General features: G+C 44.0%; 2 protein-coding genes and 1 long non-coding RNA gene across 4 annotated transcripts in view; all 3 read right to left on the bottom strand.

The window, feature by feature from the left end:
• Window positions 1-7,161: 7,161 nt before the first annotated feature.
• Window positions 7,162-7,602, bottom strand: LOC308081227 (DNA-directed RNA polymerase II subunit RPB4-like; the record flags this gene model as incomplete). The annotated part of the gene is made up of 1 exon (XM_080457616.1): window positions 7,162-7,602. One exon carries the CDS (start codon window positions 7,600-7,602, stop codon window positions 7,162-7,164), a length of 441 nt encoding a protein of 146 aa, XP_080313742.1.
• A 6,342-nt stretch (window positions 7,603-13,944) lies between these two features.
• On the bottom strand, window positions 13,945-14,694 carry LOC308081228. Its single transcript, XR_013932812.1, has 2 exons — window positions 14,281-14,694; window positions 13,945-14,082 (listed from the first exon to the last, which is right to left on the bottom strand). It is a non-coding gene; the product is annotated as an uncharacterized lncRNA (long non-coding RNA).
• Window positions 14,695-14,949: 255 nt separating this feature from the next.
• The window catches only part of hbs1l (HBS1-like translational GTPase), an 80,214-nt gene continuing 71,347 nt past the window's right edge, over window positions 14,950-23,816 (bottom strand). Inside the window, exons 17-19 of one of the 2 annotated variants that reach the window (XR_013932811.1) lie at window positions 21,918-22,062; window positions 16,802-16,980; window positions 14,950-16,504 (exon numbers count right to left, since the gene is read on the bottom strand). Coding sequence is in view for 1 of the 2 variants with exons in the window: in XM_080457613.1 (XP_080313739.1) it covers window positions 16,969-16,980; window positions 21,918-22,062 (157 nt within the window). In the remaining variant the exon portion in view is untranslated. Of the gene's footprint in view, window positions 16,981-21,917; window positions 22,063-23,816 lie in introns of both variants that reach the window. The other variant, XM_080457613.1, reaches the window with a different exon arrangement.

Genomic DNA, 23,816 nt, shown 5'->3' with positions numbered 1-23,816 from the left:
CTGCTGTGTTTGTAGCACCAATAACAATGATACCTTTATTTGGTATGAACCCATCCATCTCTGCCAGCAGCTGGTTGATGGTTTGTCTGGAGTGTGAATCGATCCTTCTTTCGCCCCCGACACTGTCCAACTCGTCAATGAAAACTACACAGGGAGATTGAGCATTTGCCTTTTTAAAGAGTTCCCTGATGCGGCTAGCACCGACACCCACATACACCTCATCAAACTCTGATCCAGAGGCGTAGTAAAAAGGCACACCGGCCTCCCCCGCCACGGCTCGAGCTAGGAGAGTCTTGCCTGTACCCGGTGGGCCGACCAGGAGAATCCCTTTAGGAAGTTTTCCACCAAGCACACTGAATTTGTGGGGATTCCTGAGATACTCCACGACATCTTGAAGTTCATTCTTTGCTTCATCCACTCCTTTGACATGTTCAAATGTCACATGTGGGATCTGGATGGTCTCAGGGCCTGTGCGGATCTTGTTCTTGGCGAACTCCAGATCCTTCATCGTAACTGTCAACTTATTGTCTGCGGCTGCCTTCAGGGCGGCCTTGTTGACCAGGTTCTCCAGCTCGGCGCCAGAGAAGCCCGAAGTACCCCGGGCGATGATATGCTCGTCCACCTCAGGGTCTGCTATGACCTTGGACAGGTACCACTTTAGAATGTCAGTGCGGCCTCTCACGTCAGGGATGGGGACCGTCACCTGCACATCAAATCTCCCAGGCCTTACCAGAGCTTTATCTAAAAGCTCTGCTGTGTTTGTAGCACCAATAACAATGATACCTTCATTTGGTACGAAACCATCCATCTCTGCCAGCAGCTGGTTGATGGTTTGTCTGGTGTGTCCGGTCTGTGAATGTATCCTTTCGCCCCCGACACTGTCCAACTCGTCAATGAAAATTACACAAGGAGATTGAGCTTTTGCCTTTTTAAAGAGTTCCCTGATGCGCTTAGCGCCGACACCCACATACACCTCATCAAACTCTGATCCAGAGGCGTAGTAAAAAGGCACACCGGCCTCCCCCGCCACGGCTCGAGCTAGGAGAGTCTTGCCTGTACCCGGGGGGCCGACCAGGAGAATCCCTTTAGGAAGTTTTCCGCCAAGCACACTGAATTTGTGGGGATTCCTGAGATATTCCACAACATCTTGAAGTTCATTCTTTGCTTCATCCACTCCTTTGACATGTTCAAATGTCACATGTGGGATCTGGATGGTCTCAGGGCCCGTGCGGATCTTGTTCTTGGCGAACTCCAGATCCTTCATCGTAACTGTCAACTTATTGTCTGCGGCTGCCTTCAGGGCGGCCTGGTTGACCAGGTTCTCCAGCTCTGCTCCAGAGAAGCCCCCTGTGCCCCGGGCAATGATCTGCGCGTCCACCGCAGGGTCTGCTTTGACCTTGGACAAGTACCAGTTGAGAATGTCAGTGCGGCCTCTCACGTCAGGGATGGGGACCGTTACCTTGACATCAAATCTCCCAGGCCTTACCAGAGCTTTATCTAAAAGCTCTGCCATGTTTGTAGCACCGATAACAATGATACCGTCATTTGGTACGAACCCATCCATCTCTGCCAGCAGCTGGTTGATGGTTTGTCTGGTGTGTCCGGTCTGTGAATGTATCCTTTCGCCCCCGACACTGTCCAACTCGTCAATGAAAATTACACAAGGAGATTGAGCTTTTGCCTTTTTAAAGAGTTTCCTGATGTTTCTCTCATCAAACTCTGATCCAGAGGCGTAGTAGAAAGGCACACCGGCCTCCCCCGCCATGGCTCGAGCCAGGAGAGTCTTCCCCGTACCCGGGGGGCCGACCAGGAGGATCCCTTTAGGAAGTTTTCCGCCAAGCATACTGAATTTTTGGGGATTCCTGAGATACTCCACGACATCTTGAAGTTCCTTCCTTGCTTCATCCACTCCTTTGACATGTTCAAATGTCACATGTGGGATCTGGTTGGTGTTTACCTCATCGTCGTTAAAGTATTCAGCCAAAGTACCGTCTGTCCACAGACTGTGGATGCCTATTATCAAGATACAGACAAGCAAGATACATATCAATGCCATAGTGGGTTCCTTAATTATTCGGTTCTTCGGTTTCAACACTTGGTCCAGTGACAGAGTCTCTGGTCCCTTTCCTTCCTTCATGAGCCATCGCTTCATGAAGGTTCGAGCGTGAATATCTACAGGACCATCACGACTAGAACCCAATCGGCTGATCCTGGACGACAACAGCGTCTTGAATCCACGATGTTGGATCCATACAGGAAAGCGCCGTAGCTCTGAGCAGACAGCACTTGGTGGACTGTGGTATTGTCTGTAGAATGTCGGTGAGCCAAATAAACCTAATGTTCTGAGTGAAAAGCCATGTTTGTTCTGGCAGAAGGTGTCTGCTGAGACATGGGTGGTCCGCCACGCTGCTGGGATGTGATGGGCTTCCTTTGCTCTCAGTGTCGGCATCAACCTGCTGACCAGCTCCTCAAGCTGAGTGCTTCCCAGCTCCCTCAGGCTCACACTGGCTGTTTGGAGCGAAGGCTTTGGTTCGGCAGGGAAGTATTTCTGCAGCCTCTGCAGCGACGATGTGGCTGCAGAGTTGACCAAACTCTTCAAGGAATGGAAGGCATTATTGGAGAGCTGGCTGAGAGGCAGCGCCACCTGCTGACGCCGGAATGAAATCATTATATGATAGAGCACCATGTCTCTGCCTCTCGATCTCTCTGTCGGCAACAGACGCCTTGCCCAAAATAGTCTTTGCCCCAAAAGAGTCTTTACATCATAGATATGTCACAGATTGTCTGATGTCGCCCAAATATGGAGTCATAAGTCATAGACAGTGGTGGAAAAAGTACTCAAATTCTTTACTTAAGTAAAAGTACCAATACTGCAATATAAAAATACTCTGTTACAAAAATCCAAAATTAAGAATGTACTTGAGTAAAAGTACAAAAGTATTGGCATCAAAATGTACTTAAAGTACCAAAAGTAAAAGTACTAAATATTTGAAAATAGCCGATCTACAAGCTCACAACGCGTCGCATCGCGACGCGTTGTGAGATAGCAGATCTACAAGCTCATCTGTAGATAGCTATCTTGTAGATACAAGATCTACAAGCTCATCTGCTATTTTCAAATAGCCTAGGTATAAAATAGGGCTAAAGTGGTTAATGTGTGTTTCATTATATCATAGTAGTTTATAGCTGAAAAGTAACCAGTAACTAAAGTTTTCAAATAATTGTAGTGGAGTAAAAGTACAATATTTGCTTCTGAGATGTAGTGGAGTAGAAGTAAAAGTATTGGAAATTGGAAATACTCAAGTAAAGTACAAATACCTCAAAATTGTACTTAAGTACAGTACTTAAGTAAATGTACTTAGTTACTTTCCACCACTGGTCATAGATGATGACATCATAGACTGGCCCCGTCTAATGGAAATGTTTGAGGTCATGAAGGTGTCAGTAGAATGCTTTATTACAGCGACATTCAACCGTCGGCCCGCGTCCGGTCTCTGCAGAGCCTTCTTGAGGCTCCTGGAACACCTACCATATTCCACTCTCAAGAAAAGCATTATTGGAGGGTTGGTTGTACACATGACCATTTCGAATGTTTGTATCTTACTACTATAATTGACAAAAGCTCAGAAAGTCCGTCCGGGATTCGCAAGCACAGGATCACTCCACATGCCTCCAAGACCCGCCACAGACTGTTGATCAGAGCTATGGCTATGATTTAGGCATCTTACCCCACCTCGATCAGTGATCAGACTCTCGGCTTGATCGATTCTCTGATTTGCCTATCAGACCCTTAGCCTGATCTGGCAGGTTGCCATAGCAACCAGATACAGGAAGTCTGATGACTGAGGTTGGGAGGTTGGGACTAGAGGTTAGGGCCGCAAAGCAAAGCGGGGAGGGAGGAGAGGAGAGGAGCCGAGAGGAGAGGAGCCGAGAGGAGAGGTGTGACTAGGCCAGCAAAGGTCGCCGTCCGGGTTCATAAATATCTCTTACAGAGCCATGCCACGGAAAAGAAAACTATCTCTGGGCCGTCGGACCCGAGACGCCAAGCATAAGCGTTCGCATCTAAACGCAACACGCTGTAAAAGCAAGAGAGTAAAGCGTAGAAGGACCACAAAAAAAGGACAGAAACCTCAGAATAGCATGGACACCTCCACACCAACCCACAAAAATAGTTGACTTTCAACTATGGATAGCGTCTGCAATTCATGCCATGCTGTCATGTTCCCTTGGGAAACATCAAAAGGTCCTGTTGGTAAGAAGTCCTTCCGTTTCCGTCCTTCCCGTTTTATATAATTAATAAAACAACGTGCAACGTCGATCAGCTCGGCGGTTGTCCAGAACCATAAATCAGACGATATGCCCATACATAGAGATCTGGTTTACCAGAACCCATTTTTGGCATCTCCATAGGCCTATATGGGCATAACAGGGACCCGGAGAGACAGATACATAGATGTCCATATATGGGCATAAAAGCGAGACACTCCCCTAACGGGCATCGGCCTAGTTATTGAAACTAGAACAGGTTCCATTGGGCACCGGCCTACCCGGGAACGATGCAAATAGGAAACATGCAATAATGTCTGCCTGTGTCCCTTTTGTACCCATATATGGAGATCTCTATATATGTCTGTCTTTGTCCCCTTTATGCCCAAATATGGAGATCCCAGATGTTATCAGTATATGCCCATATCTACGATTCAGTACCGAAAGGAAAGATAGATAATTAAGTTCATCTCAGTTGTCAGCTCCTGTGCACAGCTTGACAATGGCCAAGTGGCGCACAGACAGACAGAATCTAAATCAGTTCCACTGGCCGTTGTCAGGCTGACAGCTGAGATGACTGGTGAGCAGAAATAACGTACATTATTTGTGGTAATTATCATTCTTATCAGTAGAGAATAATTCAGTACAGTTCACTAAAAGGTTTCATTCACCACTTTGTTCAGTGTTTGGTTGGAGCTCCGCCTGCCTGAGTTCCCAAATATAACTTTGGAAGGATTTTTCCCAACGATACGGCCCAAATAGGGACGCCACGTTTTAAGCGGTCAAAATGTTTTATTTACATGAGCTAATAATTCTAGCAAAAAAATCACACCCAGTGTGGAGAGTGGTGCCTTTGAATTAGTGTAACTGGTTGCATCCTTGTGTTGCAATCAGCTGCAGCTGTTGAGGCCGTGCTCAAACGGACGGACAGACGGACAGACCCACACACACGGTCAAGTGTAGGAGTGGCTGGCACCACTCAATAAAAGGTACAAAAAAAAGAGTAACTAGAAAATGTGCTCCTCGGAGCACAAGTCTCCGCCAGCAGACTATAGCAATTATATTATCATAGCAATAACTAATGAGATACAGTAGGGTAAAAGATATATCTTTTAGTTAATGATTTTCATTTCAACTCTAGTCCTCTTCTGTGTTACTGTTGTAGATGAGTATGCTTTCTTAGCTTTGGCCTTCTGCTCCTTGAAGCGAGGTAAGATATCAAGGATATCAAGGTTTTTTGAAGTGACACACCTATTTATAGAATTGTATTTCGTCATGCATTCCTCTAGCCAATCAAAGGCATTGGTGTCAACATATTAATACGTATTAAGATTTCGGTCTTGTTGTGGGATCAATTCAACTCTAGTCCTCTTCTGTGTTACTGTTGTAGATGAGTATGCTTTCTTAGCTTTGGCCTTCTGCGCCTTTGCTTGACCAATGTCAGGTGTTCTCAAAGGGACACACACACGCACGGACGGGTGATTTGGACTAGAAGATACTGTTCCAATCAAGACTGATTGATCCTGTCTTACCTCGCTTCAAAAACGTAAACGGCTTTTTGAAGTGACACACCTTTTTATTATAGGATTGTATTTCGTCATGCGTCCCTCTAGCCAATCAGAGACATTGATGTCAACATATTGACACGTATTAAGAGTTCGGCTTTGTTGTGGGATCATTTCAACTCTAGTCCTCTTCTACGTTACAATTGTAGATGAGTATGCTTTCTTAGCTTTGGCCTTCTGCGCCTTTGCTTGACCAATGTTAGGTGTTCTCAGAGGGAAACACACACACACAGACGGGTGACTTGGACTTACTGAAGGTACTGTTCCAATCAAGTCTGATTGATCCTGTTTTACCTCACTTCAAAAAGTAGGGGCTTTTTGAAGTGACACACCTATTTATAGAATTTTATTTCGTCACGCGTCCCTCTAGCCAATCAGAGGCATTGGTGTCAACAAATTGACACGTGTCACGTGGAGCTTGCCCAATGTTAGCTTGGCTAACAATGTTTGCTCACACAAAGCGAAAACATATTCTCCACCTTCGGCGGAGACAATAAATACAATAATGTGGGTGAAAATAGGGACATTTAATGTTTTGGGATAGTTTGCAAAACATGGAATTAAAGTGCATCTGGTTAAAAAAAATAAGAAAAGGTGCAAATATTTACAACGTAGTTCACCATCATTCTCTAACCCTAACAGCCATGAATGAATATCCAGCCACAGCATGATGAGCAAACTATGACATCGTTCCAGATTGTAATGAATTAAGTGAATTAAAGTCACCAGGAGCCTCCATCAGGTAAATGTTTCCGATTGGCCATTCTTTAGGATTATTGTCCAGACATTGGCAGGCAGTCTTTATGGACTTTCAGTCCACAAAGTGTTTTACACAGCCTTAATTCACATCTAGATATTTTCAGGCCGCTTTGTGGCCTGGAAATCTAGTTGAGCTAATCAACTGATTGGGCCAATCAAATCCAAATCTTTCTTTCCTGACGTTTGTAGTCAGCTGAGCATATAAATCAAGACAACCACAAAATAACCGAGAAAGAAGCACCTGTTTGCCTTGTTTCTATGCACCATTTTGCACCGACATCAAGATGGCGGATGATTTAGTGACATAATGCGTTGCGTCACCGGAAATATGAATCCACTGAGAGCTGCTGGGGTTTCAGAACCCTCTGGAGTCAAAAGGTCATCAGTATTGGAAACGTCTGAAGTCCATCCAGAATCTGTCCAGAATGTGTTGGCGTCCCCCAGAGTTACAGACCTGTAGGGGTCCATTGGGTTCCTAACCATCAATCATTTAGCTGGGGACCCCCTGGAACCCCCTCAAGGACCCCTAAGGGTTGAGAACCAGTGTGCTCTGGTTGACCTCGTTCGTCCGTCAGTACTGGAAGCTCCTGTTGGCCTGCAGTTGGTCCAGAATGTTCTGCAGCTGCTGGTCATCGAAGCGTCCCTCTAAACTGGGGACCAGAGCTTTGGCCTCGTCGGCCGCTTCAGGACAGAGGTTGGCCAGCGTGGCCAGCTCCGCCTTCAGCAGCTTGTTGTTCTGCAGCAGCGTGCGCACGCTGTGGATGCTCTCTCTGCTCTGGAAGCGCGAGAAGCGTCCCGTGTAGTTCAGCGTCTTCACCAGCACCTCCGACATTTCCTGTTCGTCCTCGGCGGCGCTGCTCTCGTTCTGCCGCTTGCGATGCTCCAGCAGCATGTGAACCTCCGAGTTCAGCAGCGTCTCGGCGTTCTCCAACTCTCTGGGAAACGCCAAGTGTGACGCCTCCACCTCCGCGTCGCCCGCGTGCTGCGGAGCCGCGCCGCTTCCTGAAGACATCTGAATTTCTCTCTCTACTTCTCTCTCTCTCCCCTTGGTGTCTCGTCTGTCTCCGTCTACTCTCTCGTCTCTCTAACTATTTTGTTCGCTCTTCTCTCTGCCAAAGTCTAAAGGCTCTCTGACTGGTGATCTTGTCTTTCTAAGATTGTTGTGAGTGTCTCTGTCTCTCTAACGTCTCTCTCGATGTTCACCTAATATAAGCTGACCGAAGCCCTGGTCTGATGTCACATGCACCACAAACGCTAGAGCATGATGCTGTAGCATGACGCTAAAGTGTGACGCTATAGTGTGACACTAGAGCGTGATGCTGTAGCATGACGCTAGAGCGTGACTCTATAGCGTGATGCTAGAGCGTGACGCCCATATATGGAAATAACTGAAATATCGATGACACAATATAGAGCTATTTAACACTGTTACTGAACAAACACTCTATAGTAATGATTACTATCACAATATAGATCTATTTAACACTGTTACTGAACAAACACTCTATAGTAATGATTACTATCACAATATAGAGCTATTTAACACTGTTACTGAACAAACACTCTATAGTAATGATTACTATCACAATATAGAGCTATTTAACACTGTTACTGAACAAACACTCTATAGCAATGATTACTATCACAATATAGAGCTATTTAACACTGTTACTGAACAAACACTCTATAGTAATGATTACCCCAAACATGTTTAAAGTGAAATATCCCTTTAGGCACCCTCTGGGAATTTACATCTACAAATCATGGGGATGGGATTGTCTGTGGAATTAGATTTACAAGTCATGTATACAGGACTGTCCATGGAAGTAGATCTACACATCAAGGAGACGGGACTGTCTATGGAATAAGATAATCAGGTGGCGATGGGCTTGTCCATGTTGCCTCCTGGCACCCCCTAGTGTCCTTTTGGTATCACGACACCCATTCTGCAACTTTTTTAAACTTGAGAACTACTTTTAAAATGACCAGCTCAACAAAATCTACAGACCAAACAAATATTATTCTATGCTGAAAACCTTTGAAAATACGTTTTTTTCCCCCGTTGAAAATGTCTCTCCACATGTCATTTCTTTGGAATAGCGATGACGTTACATATATGACACAGTGGCCCTCATTTATCAATGGAGCGTAAAAAACGACATTTTTTTTGCCTTAAATCTGGCCATAGGCCAAAGTCCAAGTGGCATTTATCAAGCGATCCTATACAGCCAATCCTAGCGTATCTATTTGGTCTGAGCTTTGATAAATCTGACGGCTGAAAATGAGCGTCATTTAAATAACACGCCCTTAAATATTCTCGAAACGCCCAGATGTTACGACATGAAGAACCAGAATACGACCAAACAAAGCAGGGAAAGCCAATAAGAAAGAGTTTCCCCCACCCGCCTCGCCGCCTGTCAAGAGACACACACACACACACACACACACACACACACACACACAGTCACACACACACACACTTGCAAGCCCAACTGCGTAACGGTACAATCTTGTCAAGTAGGCTAGTAGCCTACATGAATGACAGATTATACAACAGGTAGTTCCGACCAAGCAATCTGATTGGTTGAAATAGCTTTCTAGCCGTGCTTCAAACCAGCATCATATCACGGGCCTAATCACATTAAATAAATCACTCCGCACTGCAGTCCGCACCTGATTAGACCATATATGACACAGTTGTGCTGTGAAGTCACGCTGTGCTTTTGTAACAAAAAAAAAGCCTGGGTTTCCGAGGCTACGCTGTGACTGTCCCACGGTAGGAAAACAAACAGACAGTACCCACCGCCGCCACCGGGCGGAGAACAAACACCTACGCAAGATGGACTATGTTGTTAATTTTGACTTATTTGGTGGACTTACTGTTGATCAATGGTTAGAAGAGAGCACACTAAATCGCCTAAAATCCTATAATAAAAGGAATAACTGGAAAAAAGTGTGCTTTATTTCAATGGTAACATCCATACTGTATAAATATCCTCCTGTGTTAAGTAAAATTACTCTCATTTCGTTAACAGTCCAGTGTATGTTATACTTTATCGTACGAAGGTATCGCACGGCAAAAATAGCCGATCTACAAGTTCACAAGGCATCGCCATCTTGACGCGTTGTGAGCTTGTAGATCAGTTATTTTGGCCACGAAACACGATCGTACGACGGAGCATATAGCCTACTGGAATCAGCTGTGTTGATGAGACGATGATTCAGAGTGCTGCGCTGCCACAGGGACTATTTTGTCTCAGTCAAATAAACTCTTCTCTTTACAGGGAAACGGATAAGCGAATTTTTTTTATTATGAATTGCCCCACAATATGAATACATTTGGATGTGTTTTGTTGGTAACTGTTGTATAATCGCAATATTACACGAGAGGGTGTGCTTTACCTTACATTATTAGCACTTCTGTGATCGCGGCGGAACTCGGCTGCGCCTCGTTCCTGACCGCATCACAGGCGTGCTAATAATGACGGTAAAGCACACCCTCTCGTGTAATATTGCTTAATTGTAACACCAATCACATCGCCATGAATGGAATACGTTTGTATATTAATTTATTTAACCCATACCGAGCAGTGCGCGTCAGAATCAGGTTTATTGTCACGTATCACAGTGCGTTAAACGGCTATATTTCCCGTGAGACTCGGCCGTGCCGCCATGTTAATGAGAGATAGCCTGGAGAGAACATTAATGGATGAGGGCTGGTGTGTGTTGGACCGTGGGTTAAATGTCTGATCTCCCGGTAGCCATGAAAAGATTACAGCGGCGCCACTGCGCCGGTCTAAGCTCCCGAAAGTGCTCTCGCATAAGGGCTCGTATATTTTGAAAATAGCAGATCTACAAGCTCACAACGCGTGGTGATGCGATGAGTTGTGAGCTTGTAGATCTGCTATTTTCAAAATTGCCAATGCAGCTATATCTGCAATCATATCTGAATGACTGTTAAAGCAGTTTGTTTAAATGACTTTAACAAATAGTGTTAGATATACATTTTGGAGTGGATTATGTCCAGATGCATGTCAGACAATGCTGCTCCGCAGGTCTAGGATGGAACAAACAGGTTTAGCCAAAGTCTACAACTGCCTCAGATCTGACGTGAGATCTGAGTGGTCCGTATGCAAAAATCAAAGTCAGGATATATTGATGAATAACTAAAGTTGCGGCGATCTCACCGTACGCCCATTATTTGGTCTGCCACGTTGATAAATGAGGGCCAGTGAGAGTCTTCCTCCCATTAGTATTGAAGTGGTAGGTTTTTGGCTTCTTTGCCATCGCACATTTTATACAACGTTGTAATGCTAGACGTTGTCGCGCAAAACACTCTTAAAGGGCAAGACCACTTTGGTAGAGGTTTGGGTTGACCTTGCCATGATGTAACTCCAAAGGTGGACAATAAATACAAAATAATTGCTCCATTGGTTAGAAATTGATGATTCAAAATATGCTCCATATTGACTTACATTGTACACTGAAACAGATCTCAAAGTCACTCCTTTAGCACGTAAACAAACGTAAACAAAGCTGATTCAGACAATATAGTTATTAAAATGTAACTTCCTGTTGATTTATCTATTTTTATTAAGAAGAAAACCCAGACAGGATGCACGGTTCCGGATCTTCAAATAGTAAAATCAACAGGAAGTTGACATTTTTATAAAACAAATAATAAACAGTACGGTACAAACATTTTATGTCATGAAACCTTTAACCTTTGCTTTGTGAAATATCCGAGACATAAGGGTTCATATGGAAGAAGCTTATTCTATCGCTAGTTTGACCACCTCAAATCAGGGCTGCCAACAGGAGTCTCTGACAATCTCCTGGATTGTAATTTCTCCTGGATTTGGTGTCAAACTCCCAAACTTCACCAGAACACAGGACATTATATCTACTATGTTAAAAAGTTTCGGGGGGTCGGACCCCCAGACCGCCCCCCCCCCCCCCCCCCCCCCCCCGTATGATGGCATGGTCAGTGCATGCCATCATACAGATATATTAACTTTTAAGTAATGAATGGTTATTATTAAAGATGGGTCTTACATTCAGTCATCAAATCATCGTCTGTAGGCCTACTTTCAGCGTTGTAAGGGATGAAAATGGACTCACCGTTTTCCAATGCTAGTAAAGCAAGCCTGATAAAAGTATCAAACTCACAAAATTCACCAAAACACAGGAAATGACATCGAAACTGTTAAAAAGTTTCGGGGGGAGGACCCCAGAGTCCCTCCACTGCTCTGATCTAATCTAAGTAGCAGATCTACAAGCTCTTGTAGATCTGCTATTTTGTGTGACGCTCTGTAGTTATGATCAAGTAAGGAGTTAATTTACGAAAAAAACAACACAAACGCATGGAGACGAGAGGCTTTCCATTTAACAACTCAATCAATTATCAGTCAAATGGCAGGTTTCAACCTTTATTCAATGCAGCAGCTCCTCCGTCTGTAGAGAAAACATTTCATGGTTTAAAGAGTGAAACTTCCTCTGAGAAGCTTCTTTAAAAATAAAGTTATTCAAAAAAAAGAGAGAAAAAAAAAACAAAGAGGTTGAGCTATTAACTCTTTAAGACCCGGGAAAGCATCATCGGTGTCATTTTAAGATTTCTTTGGGCTATTCAAAAATAGCAGATCGACAAGCTCGTGGCGCGGAGTGCCGCGCCACGCGCCACGAGCTTGTAGATCTGCTATTTTTTTTAAATCGTGAAAATTTGTGCAAATCTTGGAATTTGTATTTTTTAAAGCGAACATTTGTAACATATTTAGTTCCAGGGACCCCTAGAAGGACCCCTAGAAGCAAAGATTTGACTTACAAATGTTTGTAAAAAAAATTTAAAAAATAAAATAAAAGCTTGTAGATCTGCTATTTTTGACGTGTAAAGTGACAGAGGTGTTCCTGGATAAAATAAACATAAACATCCATCCTACCGTGACCTCTGGGGGTCATGAAGGGGTTCAGGGGTCAATGTCCACAGGGGTGGAGGGGAGCTTTTTAGATCAGTGGTTCTCAAAGTAGGGTCCGGGGACCCCCGGCGGCCCCAGGGGGGGAGGGGGTCCTCCGCTATAGTAACAGCTAAATCAGTTACTATAGCGTTAATGTACGTTGAAGCAAAAGAAAAAAACACTTAAATACTATTTAATACTATTTTGTACTTTGGGCTAATTCAAAAAATTGCCAAATCTACAAGCTCACAGCGGGTCACGTCGCCACCCGCTGTGAGCTTGTAGATCTGAATTTTTTTTTTAATAAGTCTTGGGAGGGAGAGGGGGGGGGGGGGGGGGGGCAGGGGGGATTTTCACAAATCTTTGTTTTTTTACAACCAAGGTTTATATTTTATCTTGTAATTAAAGTAAATAAATGATGAGTGTTCTTTTTTTTTTCATTTACTGCTTTCTATAGTTTTAGCAATTTTCACGATATTAACACATTGGGTGCCAGAGGTTTATTAAAATATTATACTTTGAGTGCCAGGACTTTTTAAACATTTTGAACCTTTTTCAAGTAGTCACAAAAAAAAATCAGTGATCACCGTCCTCACGGTGATCCCCTCATTACACACATACAGGTCTCGTACAATCGGGGGGAAAAAATTTTAAACATTCGGAAATCCATTCCATAGCTGCAGCCAGTTCAAAAAAGTTAAATTAACATTGTAAAAAAAAAAATGCACAGGAGCCGAGATACAGGTTTTTGAAGTCATAAGTTAACCAGGAGGTGGTTTTTTTTTTTTTTTCAAAAACCGTATATATACGGTTTTGGCACTCAACGTTAGTATGCGCAAAACCGTATATATACGGTTTTGGCACCCAATGTGTTAAAAAAAAAAGGTCCTGTGGTCTTTGATGGCCAGATGTGAGTTATCGGGGGCTAGAAGAGCTACTGTAAATAATAATAAAGAAAACACTGGGTTATTGTGTAAAAAATGACATTTAGCCACCGGACAGAATGCCCCGCCCGCTGTAAAAGAGATCGCGAAAATTGCTAAAACTATAGAAAGCAGTAAATTAAACACATGTTAACACTGATCTTTTATTAACTTTAATTACGATCTAAAACATAAACCTTGGTTGTAAAAAAACTAAGTTGTCCTTTAAGAGGGACCCTGTCACAACATGTTTACAGAAGGGGGTCCGCGGCCATATATACAAATTAATTTGGGGGGTCCTATGGTATGGTATCAAGCATTGATCTGTGTTATTATATAATATTATATTACATAATGCTGGGACTAGCAGCAGCTACAGGGCATTTCTAACCAAAAGAAAAAAACTAAACATTTCTGTGGACACGCCCCCTTATCCAGCTGGCCAATAATTATCAGAGCATTCATTTTCCTTCATTTGTGTTTCATAAAGTGTGAATGTTGCCCCGCTTTTATTCAATGTTATAGATGCTGTTTGTCTTCAGCCAGCCGGTCTGATGTTCATTAAACTACTGGAACCGGCTTCCAATGCTATCAGTGCACTGAATGGGACATTATCACCTTCTATCAGACCATTGAATGGGACATTATCACCTTTTATCAGACCATTGAATGGGACATTATCACCTTTTATCATACCATTGAATGGGACATTATCACCTTTTATCAGACCATTGAATGGGACATTATCACCTTTTATCAGACCATTGAATGGGACATTATCACCTTTTATCAGACCATTGAATGGGACATTATCACCTTCTATCAGACCATTGAATGGGCGAAGTAGGCGACATACTGACCTACCCGCCATTTATCAGAGCATTCATTGGGCGTAATCAGTAAATACTGATCTATACAAAATATATTTCCGTGAACGGCTTCCTGTCTGGGCTTTGTGGGAGTTGTAGTTCCAGACTATATATAAACACGTAGCATTCAGGAGATTGTGGAACAGTCGTCTGGTTACGGGAGACTTAGCCCTGGTTCAGAGCGTTAGTGAGTTCCCTCTAACGCCCTGGAAGACCCCTCGCTCTGCGCATGTACAAGGAATTCCACTGCCCTGCCAGGGCTCAAGAGTAGTGAAAATAAACTAAACCATTTCGCTACTCACCGAAGCAAAGGCTGTTTTGTGTTGTTGAAAGTCTATTCTCTGAATGCGCGGGCCTCTCAGCACCCCACCTACTCTGTAAAATACACTTTTTGGGCAGAAAATAAAATATGTCAGCGAGACGGAAATACATTTTATTTACTCCACAGTGCCCTCTACAGATCTGGAGGATTTGCTTACCATCAACCAAAATCTGTAGAGGGCACTGTGGAGTAATAAAAATAATTTCCGTCTCGCTGACATATTTTATTTTCTGCCCAAAAAGTGTATTTTACAGAGTAGGTGGGGTGCTGAGAGGCCCGCGCATACATCCGGACTACATCCCATCAGAGCAGATCAGAATATTCTCTTCTAATTGACACGTTTTACATGAAGCATTTTTATTATTTCTTTATCATTCTGATTGAGCCGTCAATTGTGATAATAAGTGTTAGATTAGGGTCCATGCAAATGCAGTGACTGGTGGATGACGTTACTGGGACATAGTTGGGACATCCGGGGCCCCCTCTTGCACGCAGACTAAACCCTTATGAATAAACTTACATTACTAAACTTACTATTAAAAAAAAAACACGTTTTAAAATAGTGAAAATAGCCGATCTACATTGACACGTTGTGAGCTTCTAGATTTCCGGCTATTTGAACTATTTTAAAATGCCTATAAAGTTTAGGCATAATAAGGGGTGAGGAAAGAAAGGGCCCTGGTGTATGATGTCACTGTCATATGGTTTGGACACAAGGGGGGGGGGGGCCTCCAGGTAAACCCATTAACGCGCTACGAGCTTGTAGATCTGCTATTTTTGAAGAATCGTGAAAATTTGTGCAACTCTCAACTCAAATCTTTGCTTCTGCGGGGGGGGGGGGGCCTGGAACAACATATTTTGAGATGGGGGGGGGTCCGCGGCCAAATACATATAATGTTGGGGGTCCTTGACATGAAACAGTTTGAGAACCACTGATTATAGCAACATATCTTTTTCAAAAAAAAAAAAAGGATTTAGAAGATATTTGGAGAATCCCCAGAAGCAAAGATTTTAGTTAAAAATGTGTGCTTTGAAAAAAAAAACAATATATATAATCAAAGATTTGCCGCACTATGAGCTTATAGATCTGCTATTTTGGAATAGCCCAAAGTATAAGATAAATGGTTCAAATAAAAAATGACAGATGCTTTCCTCTGTCTTAATGTGTTAAGGTTTTATGGTTCTGAGCCATTTATACCATGTTGAGCAAAGTGTCAAATCAGGCCTGAAGCTCAAGTCATATCCTTCGCCGCACGGCCGCGCGCCGCGCTCTGGAAAATAGCCGAATCTACACGCTCACAAAGCGCCGCGTCCGCGACGCTTTGTGAGCTTGAATGTTCGGCTATTTTCCAACACGCGCCGCCGTCTCGCGGCAGAGCATAAGAGAGGCCTTAGTGTTTGTCAGGCTGTTTAGTGGCGTTCAATACGGGCTGGATGGAGGTCTTAATTAAACCTGTTGGGTAGCGGTTGGAGGTCTTAATTAAACCTGTTGGGTAGCGGTTGGAGGTCTTAATTAAACCTGTTGGGTGATGGTAGGAGGTCTTAATTAAACCTGTTGGGTGATGGTTGGAGGTCTTAATTAAACCTGTTGGGTAGCGGTTGGAGGTCTTAATTAAACCTGTTGGGTGATGGTAGGAGGTCTTAATTAAACCTGTTGGGTGATGGTTGGAGGTCTTAATTAAACCTGTTGGGTAGCGGTTGGAGGTCTTAATTAAACCTGTTGGGTGATGGTTGGAGGTCTTAATTAAACCTGTTGGGTGATGGTTGGAGGTCTTAATTAAACCTGTTGGGTAGCGGTTGGAGGTCTTAATTAAACCTGTTGGGTAGCGGTTGGAGGTCTTAATTAAACCTGTTGGGTGATGGTAGGAGGTCTTAATTAAACCTGTTGGGTGATGGTTGGAGGTCTTAATTAAACCTGTTGGGTAGCGGTTGGAGGTCTTAATTAAACCTGTTGGGTGATGGTTGGAGGTCTTAATTAAACCTGTTGGGTGATGGTAGGAGGTCTTAATTAAACCTGTTGGGTAGCGGTTGGAGGTCTTAATTAAACCTGTTGGGTGATGGTAGGAGGTCTTAATTAAACCTGTTGGGTGATGGTAGGAGGTCTTAATTAAACCTGTTGGGTGATGGTTGGAGGTCTTAATTAAACCGGTCGGGTAGCGGTTGCAGGTGTGGATTCAACCCGTTGGGGTCCATGAAAGAAAAGTCTGTGGACAAATGTCACTTTGTCTCCATGCTACAATGCATTGAGGGCCGCAGGCGGTTCGGAGCAGTTTGGACCGGGTCCGACCGGTTCCGACGGGACTCCAGCTGTCATCAGTCCTTGATCTGCAGCAACAGGAAGAAATATAGATGAGATGTAGAGAGACAGTGTAGTGTCTCAGTAAACTATAGGATCATAGAATACAGAGACAGTGTAGTGTCTCAGTAAACTATAGGATCATAGAATACAGAGACAGTGTAGTGTCTCAGTAAACTATAGGATCATAGAATACAGAGACAGTGTAGTGTCTCAGTAAACTATAGGATCATAGAATACAGAGACAGTGTAGTGTCTCAGTAAACTATAGGATCATAGAATACAGAGACAGTGTAGTGTCTCAGTAAACTATAGGATCATAGAATACAGAGACAGTGTAGTGTCTCAGTAAACTATAGGATCATAGAATACAGAGACAGTGTAGTGTCTCAGTAAACTATTGTCTATATGCAGTTCCCTGTATGGGTGGGGCAGGAGGAGTTGAAAGATCGGTGTTATTGCCTTGTGTGAAACAAAAGGATGGGATTACAATATATTGATAGAAGCCATTTGGTAGCATGTGTATATAATATATGTCACAGGCAGTCAGTGTGAGCTTTGAGTTCAACGCTGGTAGGTTGCATACATTTCTTGTCCTGCTGAATTTGTAAGTCTTGTAACTCCTTTTGATATCAAAACATATATCACCGATTCTTCTCAAACTGTGAACTTGTCTCTGCCTTGTTTTGTCTCCATTCAGACCCTGCTACCTCTGTTCATACCTCAGTAACCACTCTGTTCATACCTCAGTGACCACTCTGTTCATACCTCAGTGACCACTACCTCTGTTCATACCTCAGTGACCACTCTGTTCATAACTCAGTGACCACTACCTCTGTTCATAACTCAGTGACCACTACCTCTGTTCATACCTCAGTGACCACTACCTCTGTTCATACCTCAGTGACCACTACCTCTGTTCATACCTCAGTGACCACTACCTCTGTTCATACCTCAGTGACCACTCTGTTCATAACTCAGTGACCACTACCTCTGTTCATAACTCAGTGACCACTACCTCTGTTCATACCTCAGTGACCACTACCTCTGTTCATACCTCAGTGACCACTACCTCTGTTCATACCTCAGTGACCACTACCTCTGTTCATACCTCAGTGACCACTACCTCTGTTCATACCTCAGTGACCACTACCTCTGTTCATACCTCAGTGACCACTACCTCTGTTCATAACTCAGTGACCACTCTGTTCATACCTCAGTGACCACTCTGTTCATAACTCAGTGACCACTCTGTTCATACCTCAGTGACCACTACCTCTGTTCATACCTCAGTGACCACTACCTCTGTTCATAACTCAGTGACCACTCTGTTCATACCTCAGTGACCACTCTGTTCATAACTCAGTGACCACTACCTCTGTTCATACCTCAGTGACCACTCTGTTCATAACTCAGTGACCACTACCTCTGTTCATACCTCAGTGACCACTCTGTTCATAACTCAGTGACCACTCTGTTCATACCTCAGTGACCACTACCTCTGTTCATACCTCAGTGACCACTACCTCTGTTCATACCTCAGTGACCACTCTGTTCATACCTCAGTGACCACTACCTCTGTTCATACCTCAGTGACCACTACCTCTGTTCATACCTCAGTGACCACTACCTCTGTTCATACCTCAGTGACCACTCACTACCTCTGTTCATAACTCAGTGACCACTACCTCTGTTCATACCTCAGTGACCACTCTGTTCATAACTCAGTGACCACTCTGTTCATAACTCAGTGACCACTACCTCTGTTCATACCTCAGTGACCACTCTGTTCATACCTCAGTGACCACTACCTCTGTTCATACCTCAGTGACCACTCTGTTCATAACTCAGTGACCACTACCTCTGTTCATACCTCAGTGACCACTCTGTTCATACCTCAGTGACCACTACCTCTGTTCATACCTCAGTGACCACTCTGTTCATACCTCAGTGACCACTCTGTTCATACCTCAGTGACCACTACCTCTGTTCATACCTCAGTGACCACTACCTCTGTTCATACCTCAGTGACCACTCTGTTCATACCTCAGTGACCACTCTGTTCATACCTCAGTGACCACTCTGTTCATAACTCAGTGACCACTACCTCTGTTCATACCTCAGTGACCACTCTGTTCATAACTCAGTGACCACTCTGTTCATAACTCAGTGACCACTACCTCTGTTCATACCTCAGTGACCACTCTGTTCATACCTCAGTGACCACTCTGTTCATACCTCAGTGACCACTACCTCTGTTCATACCTCAGTGACCACTACCTCTGTTCATACCTCAGTGACCACTCTGTTCATACCTCAGTGACCACTACCTCTGTTCATACCTCAGTGACCACTACCTCTGTTCATACCTCAGTGACCACTCACTACCTCTGTTCATAACTCAGTGACCACTACCTCTGTTCATACCTCAGTGACCACTCTGTTCATAACTCAGTGACCACTCTGTTCATAACTCAGTGACCACTACCTCTGTTCATACCTCAGTGACCACTCTGTTCATACCTCAGTGACCACTCTGTTCATACCTCAGTAACCACTACCTCTGTTCATACCTCAGTGACCACTCTGTTCATACCTCAGTGACCACTCTGTTCATACCTCAGTGACCACTACCTCTGTTCATACCTCAGTGACCACTCTGTTCATACCTCAGTGACCACTACCTCTGTTCATACCTCAGTGACCACTACCTCTGTTCATACCTCAGTGACCACTCTGTTCATACCTCAGTGACCACTACCTCTGTTCATACCTCAGTGACCACTCTGTTCATACCTCAGTGACCACTACCTCTGTTCATACCTCAGTGACCACTACCTCTGTTCATACCTCAGTGACCACTACCTCTGTTCATACCTCAGTGACCACTACCTCTGTTCATAACTCAGTGACCACTCTGTTCATACCTCAGTGACCACTCTGTTCATAACTCAGTGACCACTCTGTTCATACCTCAGTGACCACTACCTCTGTTCATACCTCAGTGACCACTACCTCTGTTCATAACTCAGTGACCACTCTGTTCATACCTCAGTGACCACTCTGTTCATAACTCAGTGACCACTACCTCTGTTCATACCTCAGTGACCACTCTGTTCATAACTCAGTGACCACTACCTCTGTTCATACCTCAGTGACCACTCTGTTCATAACTCAGTGACCACTCTGTTCATACCTCAGTGACCACTACCTCTGTTCATACCTCAGTGACCACTACCTCTGTTCATACCTCAGTGACCACTCTGTTCATACCTCAGTGACCACTACCTCTGTTCATACCTCAGTGACCACTACCTCTGTTCATACCTCAGTGACCACTACCTCTGTTCATACCTCAGTGACCACTCACTACCTCTGTTCATAACTCAGTGACCACTACCTCTGTTCATACCTCAGTGACCACTCTGTTCATAACTCAGTGACCACTCTGTTCATAACTCAGTGACCACTACCTCTGTTCATACCTCAGTGACCACTCTGTTCATACCTCAGTGACCACTACCTCTGTTCATACCTCAGTGACCACTCTGTTCATAACTCAGTGACCACTACCTCTGTTCATACCTCAGTGACCACTCTGTTCATACCTCAGTGACCACTACCTCTGTTCATACCTCAGTGACCACTCTGTTCATACCTCAGTGACCACTCTGTTCATACCTCAGTGACCACTACCTCTGTTCATACCTCAGTGACCACTACCTCTGTTCATACCTCAGTGACCACTCTGTTCATACCTCAGTGACCACTCTGTTCATACCTCAGTGACCACTCTGTTCATAACTCAGTGACCACTACCTCTGTTCATACCTCAGTGACCACTCTGTTCATAACTCAGTGACCACTCTGTTCATAACTCAGTGACCACTACCTCTGTTCATACCTCAGTGACCACTCTGTTCATACCTCAGTGACCACTCTGTTCATACCTCAGTGACCACTACCTCTGTTCATACCTCAGTGACCACTACCTCTGTTCATACCTCAGTGACCACTCTGTTCATACCTCAGTGACCACTACCTCTGTTCATACCTCAGTGACCACTACCTCTGTTCATACCTCAGTGACCACTCACTACCTCTGTTCATAACTCAGTGACCACTCACTACCTCTGTTCATAACTCAGTGACCACTACCTCTGTTCATACCTCAGTGACCACTCTGTTCATAACTCAGTGACCACTCTGTTCATAACTCAGTGACCACTACCTCTGTTCATACCTCAGTGACCACTCTGTTCATACCTCAGTGACCACTCTGTTCATACCTCAGTAACCACTACCTCTGTTCATACCTCAGTGACCACTCTGTTCATACCTCAGTGACCACTCTGTTCATACCTCAGTGACCACTACCTCTGTTCATACCTCAGTGACCACTCTGTTCATACCTCAGTGACCACTACCTCTGTTCATACCTCAGTGACCACTACCTCTGTTCATACCTCAGTGACCACTCTGTTCATACCTCAGTGACCACTACCTCTGTTCATACCTCAGTGACCACTCTGTTCATACCTCAGTGACCACTACCTCTGTTCATACCTCAGTGACCACTACCTCTGTTCATAACTCAGTGACCACTACCTCTGTTCATACCTCAGTGACCACTCTGTTCATACCTCAGTGACCACTCTGTTCATACCTCAGTGACCACTCTGTTCATACCTCAGTGACCACTACCTCTGTTCATACCTCAGTGACCACTACCTCTGTTCATACCTCAGTGACCACTCTGTTCATAACTCAGTGACCACTCTGTTCATAACTCAGTGACCACTACCTCTGTTCATACCTCAGTGACCACTCTGTTCATACCTCAGTGACCACTACCTCTGTTCATACCTCAGTGACCACTACCTCTGTTCATACCTCAGTGACCACTCTGTTCATACCTCAGTGACCACTCTGTTCATACCTCAGTGACCACTACCTCTGTTCATACCTCAGTGACCACTCCAGCAGCGATGGTGGATCCAACGTAGCGCAGCATGAAGCGACCCAGCTCCTTGTAGTCCTTATAGAGCTCTACTGGTACAGGACGCTGTGTCTGGATCTCTACGATGGCGTTCATACCTTTACCTAGACACCTGTTAACATTAACATGAATATATTAACATTATAGAGCTCTACTGGATCTCTACGATGGCGTTCATACCTTTACCTAGACACCTGTTAACATTAACATGAATATATTAACATTATAGAGCTCTACTGCACCTCTATGATGGCGTTCATACCTTTACCTAGACACCTGTTAGATGAATATATTAACATTATAGAGTTCTACTGCACCTCTACGATGGCGTTCATACCTTTACCTAGACACCTGTTAACATGAATATATTAACATTATAGAGTTCTACTGGACCTCTATGATGGCGTTCATACTTCTACCTAGACACCTGTTAACATTAACATGAATATATTAACAGTATAGAGTTCTACTGGTCAGTGTTCCCGTTAGCCGGTATTCAACGGCCATCAGTGATGCGCGGGCCGACCCGTAACCCGCAGGTCCCGCGGGTTGAACCGCGGGCGGGCGGACGGGTTGTAGATTACGACGCAATTATCGCGGGGCGGGCGAAGCGGGTCAACCCACAGAAGAAAAAAAACACACCGAAAGACACCTTCTCTCTCGCTCTCTCTCTCTCTCTGTCCCCCTCTCTCCTTGGAAAGCAATTGAATGCTTGCGTTTTTCTTTTTTTCTTGGCGGGTTGCGGTACGGGCTGGGTCGTTGATTTATATAATTTTTTGCGGGACGGGTTGAGACGGGTTGGGCTCCCGGGCGGGGCGGGCTGGCTGGGTTATGAAAAAACCTGACCCGCGCATCACTACCGGCCATTGACCGATAACATGTTTCATTGGCCGTTGAGCATAAACATCACCACCGTGGTGACCGATTGTGAACATGCTGTAATTAGGCTATTTTATCATTTAAGTCTATTATTAATATTATTATATGGATAAAGTAGTACAACATTAAATCATAATCATGTCAAGCTTTTTATCATGATCTGACTTAATGTCAGTGTGGTGTAATCTGCTGTGCCCATGGATAAAAGCTAAACTAAATCTCACGAGTGAAATAAATGTGTGTGAAACAGTCTGAAAGGACCCCCCCCCCCCCACAGTAGCGCTGTTTCCTAAACAATGAACACAATATGTAACATTATATTTTAGTAATATTGTTTCTGCCGTGAAAAAGAATCACAGACTGAGCACTTGATGACCTTGCAGGATTATGCAAAGGCTAAAATGTAATATTTTTTTCAGTCATAATTTAACCAGCAAGTGAATGGAGCAGGACATCTGATAGATCAGGTTATCTTGGGTTCTGAACGTTTTATTTTAATTTCTTTTCAAAAAGTCGTCATAAGTCGTTCTTGGCAGTGAGAGAGTTAAGAGTGTCTGCTAAATGCCTAAACTGTATACTGTTTAGCCTTTGCTTTTATGAAATATCCAAGATATTAGTGTTGTATGGAAGATGCTTCTTGAACATATTGCTAGTTTGACCACTTCAAATGCTCGGATCTTTCAAAAATAATAATCGAAAATAGCCTATTCGGCTATTTTCGCTGCGGAACATGCTTCCATAGAGGACATCCTGGCTTCTATGGAATCTAAATGACTGAAGTCAGTCATGGTGACTGAGAACTTGAATCCATGTGTGCCGCACAGTGTGCTGCAGTTATCTGATAGATCATCCTATTCACAGTGTGCTGCAGTTATCTGATAGATCAGACTATTCACAGTGTGCTGCAGTTATCTGATAGATCATCCTATTCAGTGTGCTGCAGTTATCTGATAGATCAGACTATTCACAGTGTGCTGCAGTTATCTG

The sequence above is a fragment of the Gymnoscopelus braueri genome (genome assembly GCF_963280865.1).
Source record: "Gymnoscopelus braueri genome assembly, contig: SCAFFOLD_83, whole genome shotgun sequence".
Lineage (NCBI taxonomy): Eukaryota > Metazoa > Chordata > Actinopteri > Myctophiformes > Myctophidae > Gymnoscopelus > Gymnoscopelus braueri.
The sequence above is the reverse complement of the archived record's forward strand: the minus strand, read 5'-3'. Positions and strand labels throughout refer to the sequence as shown.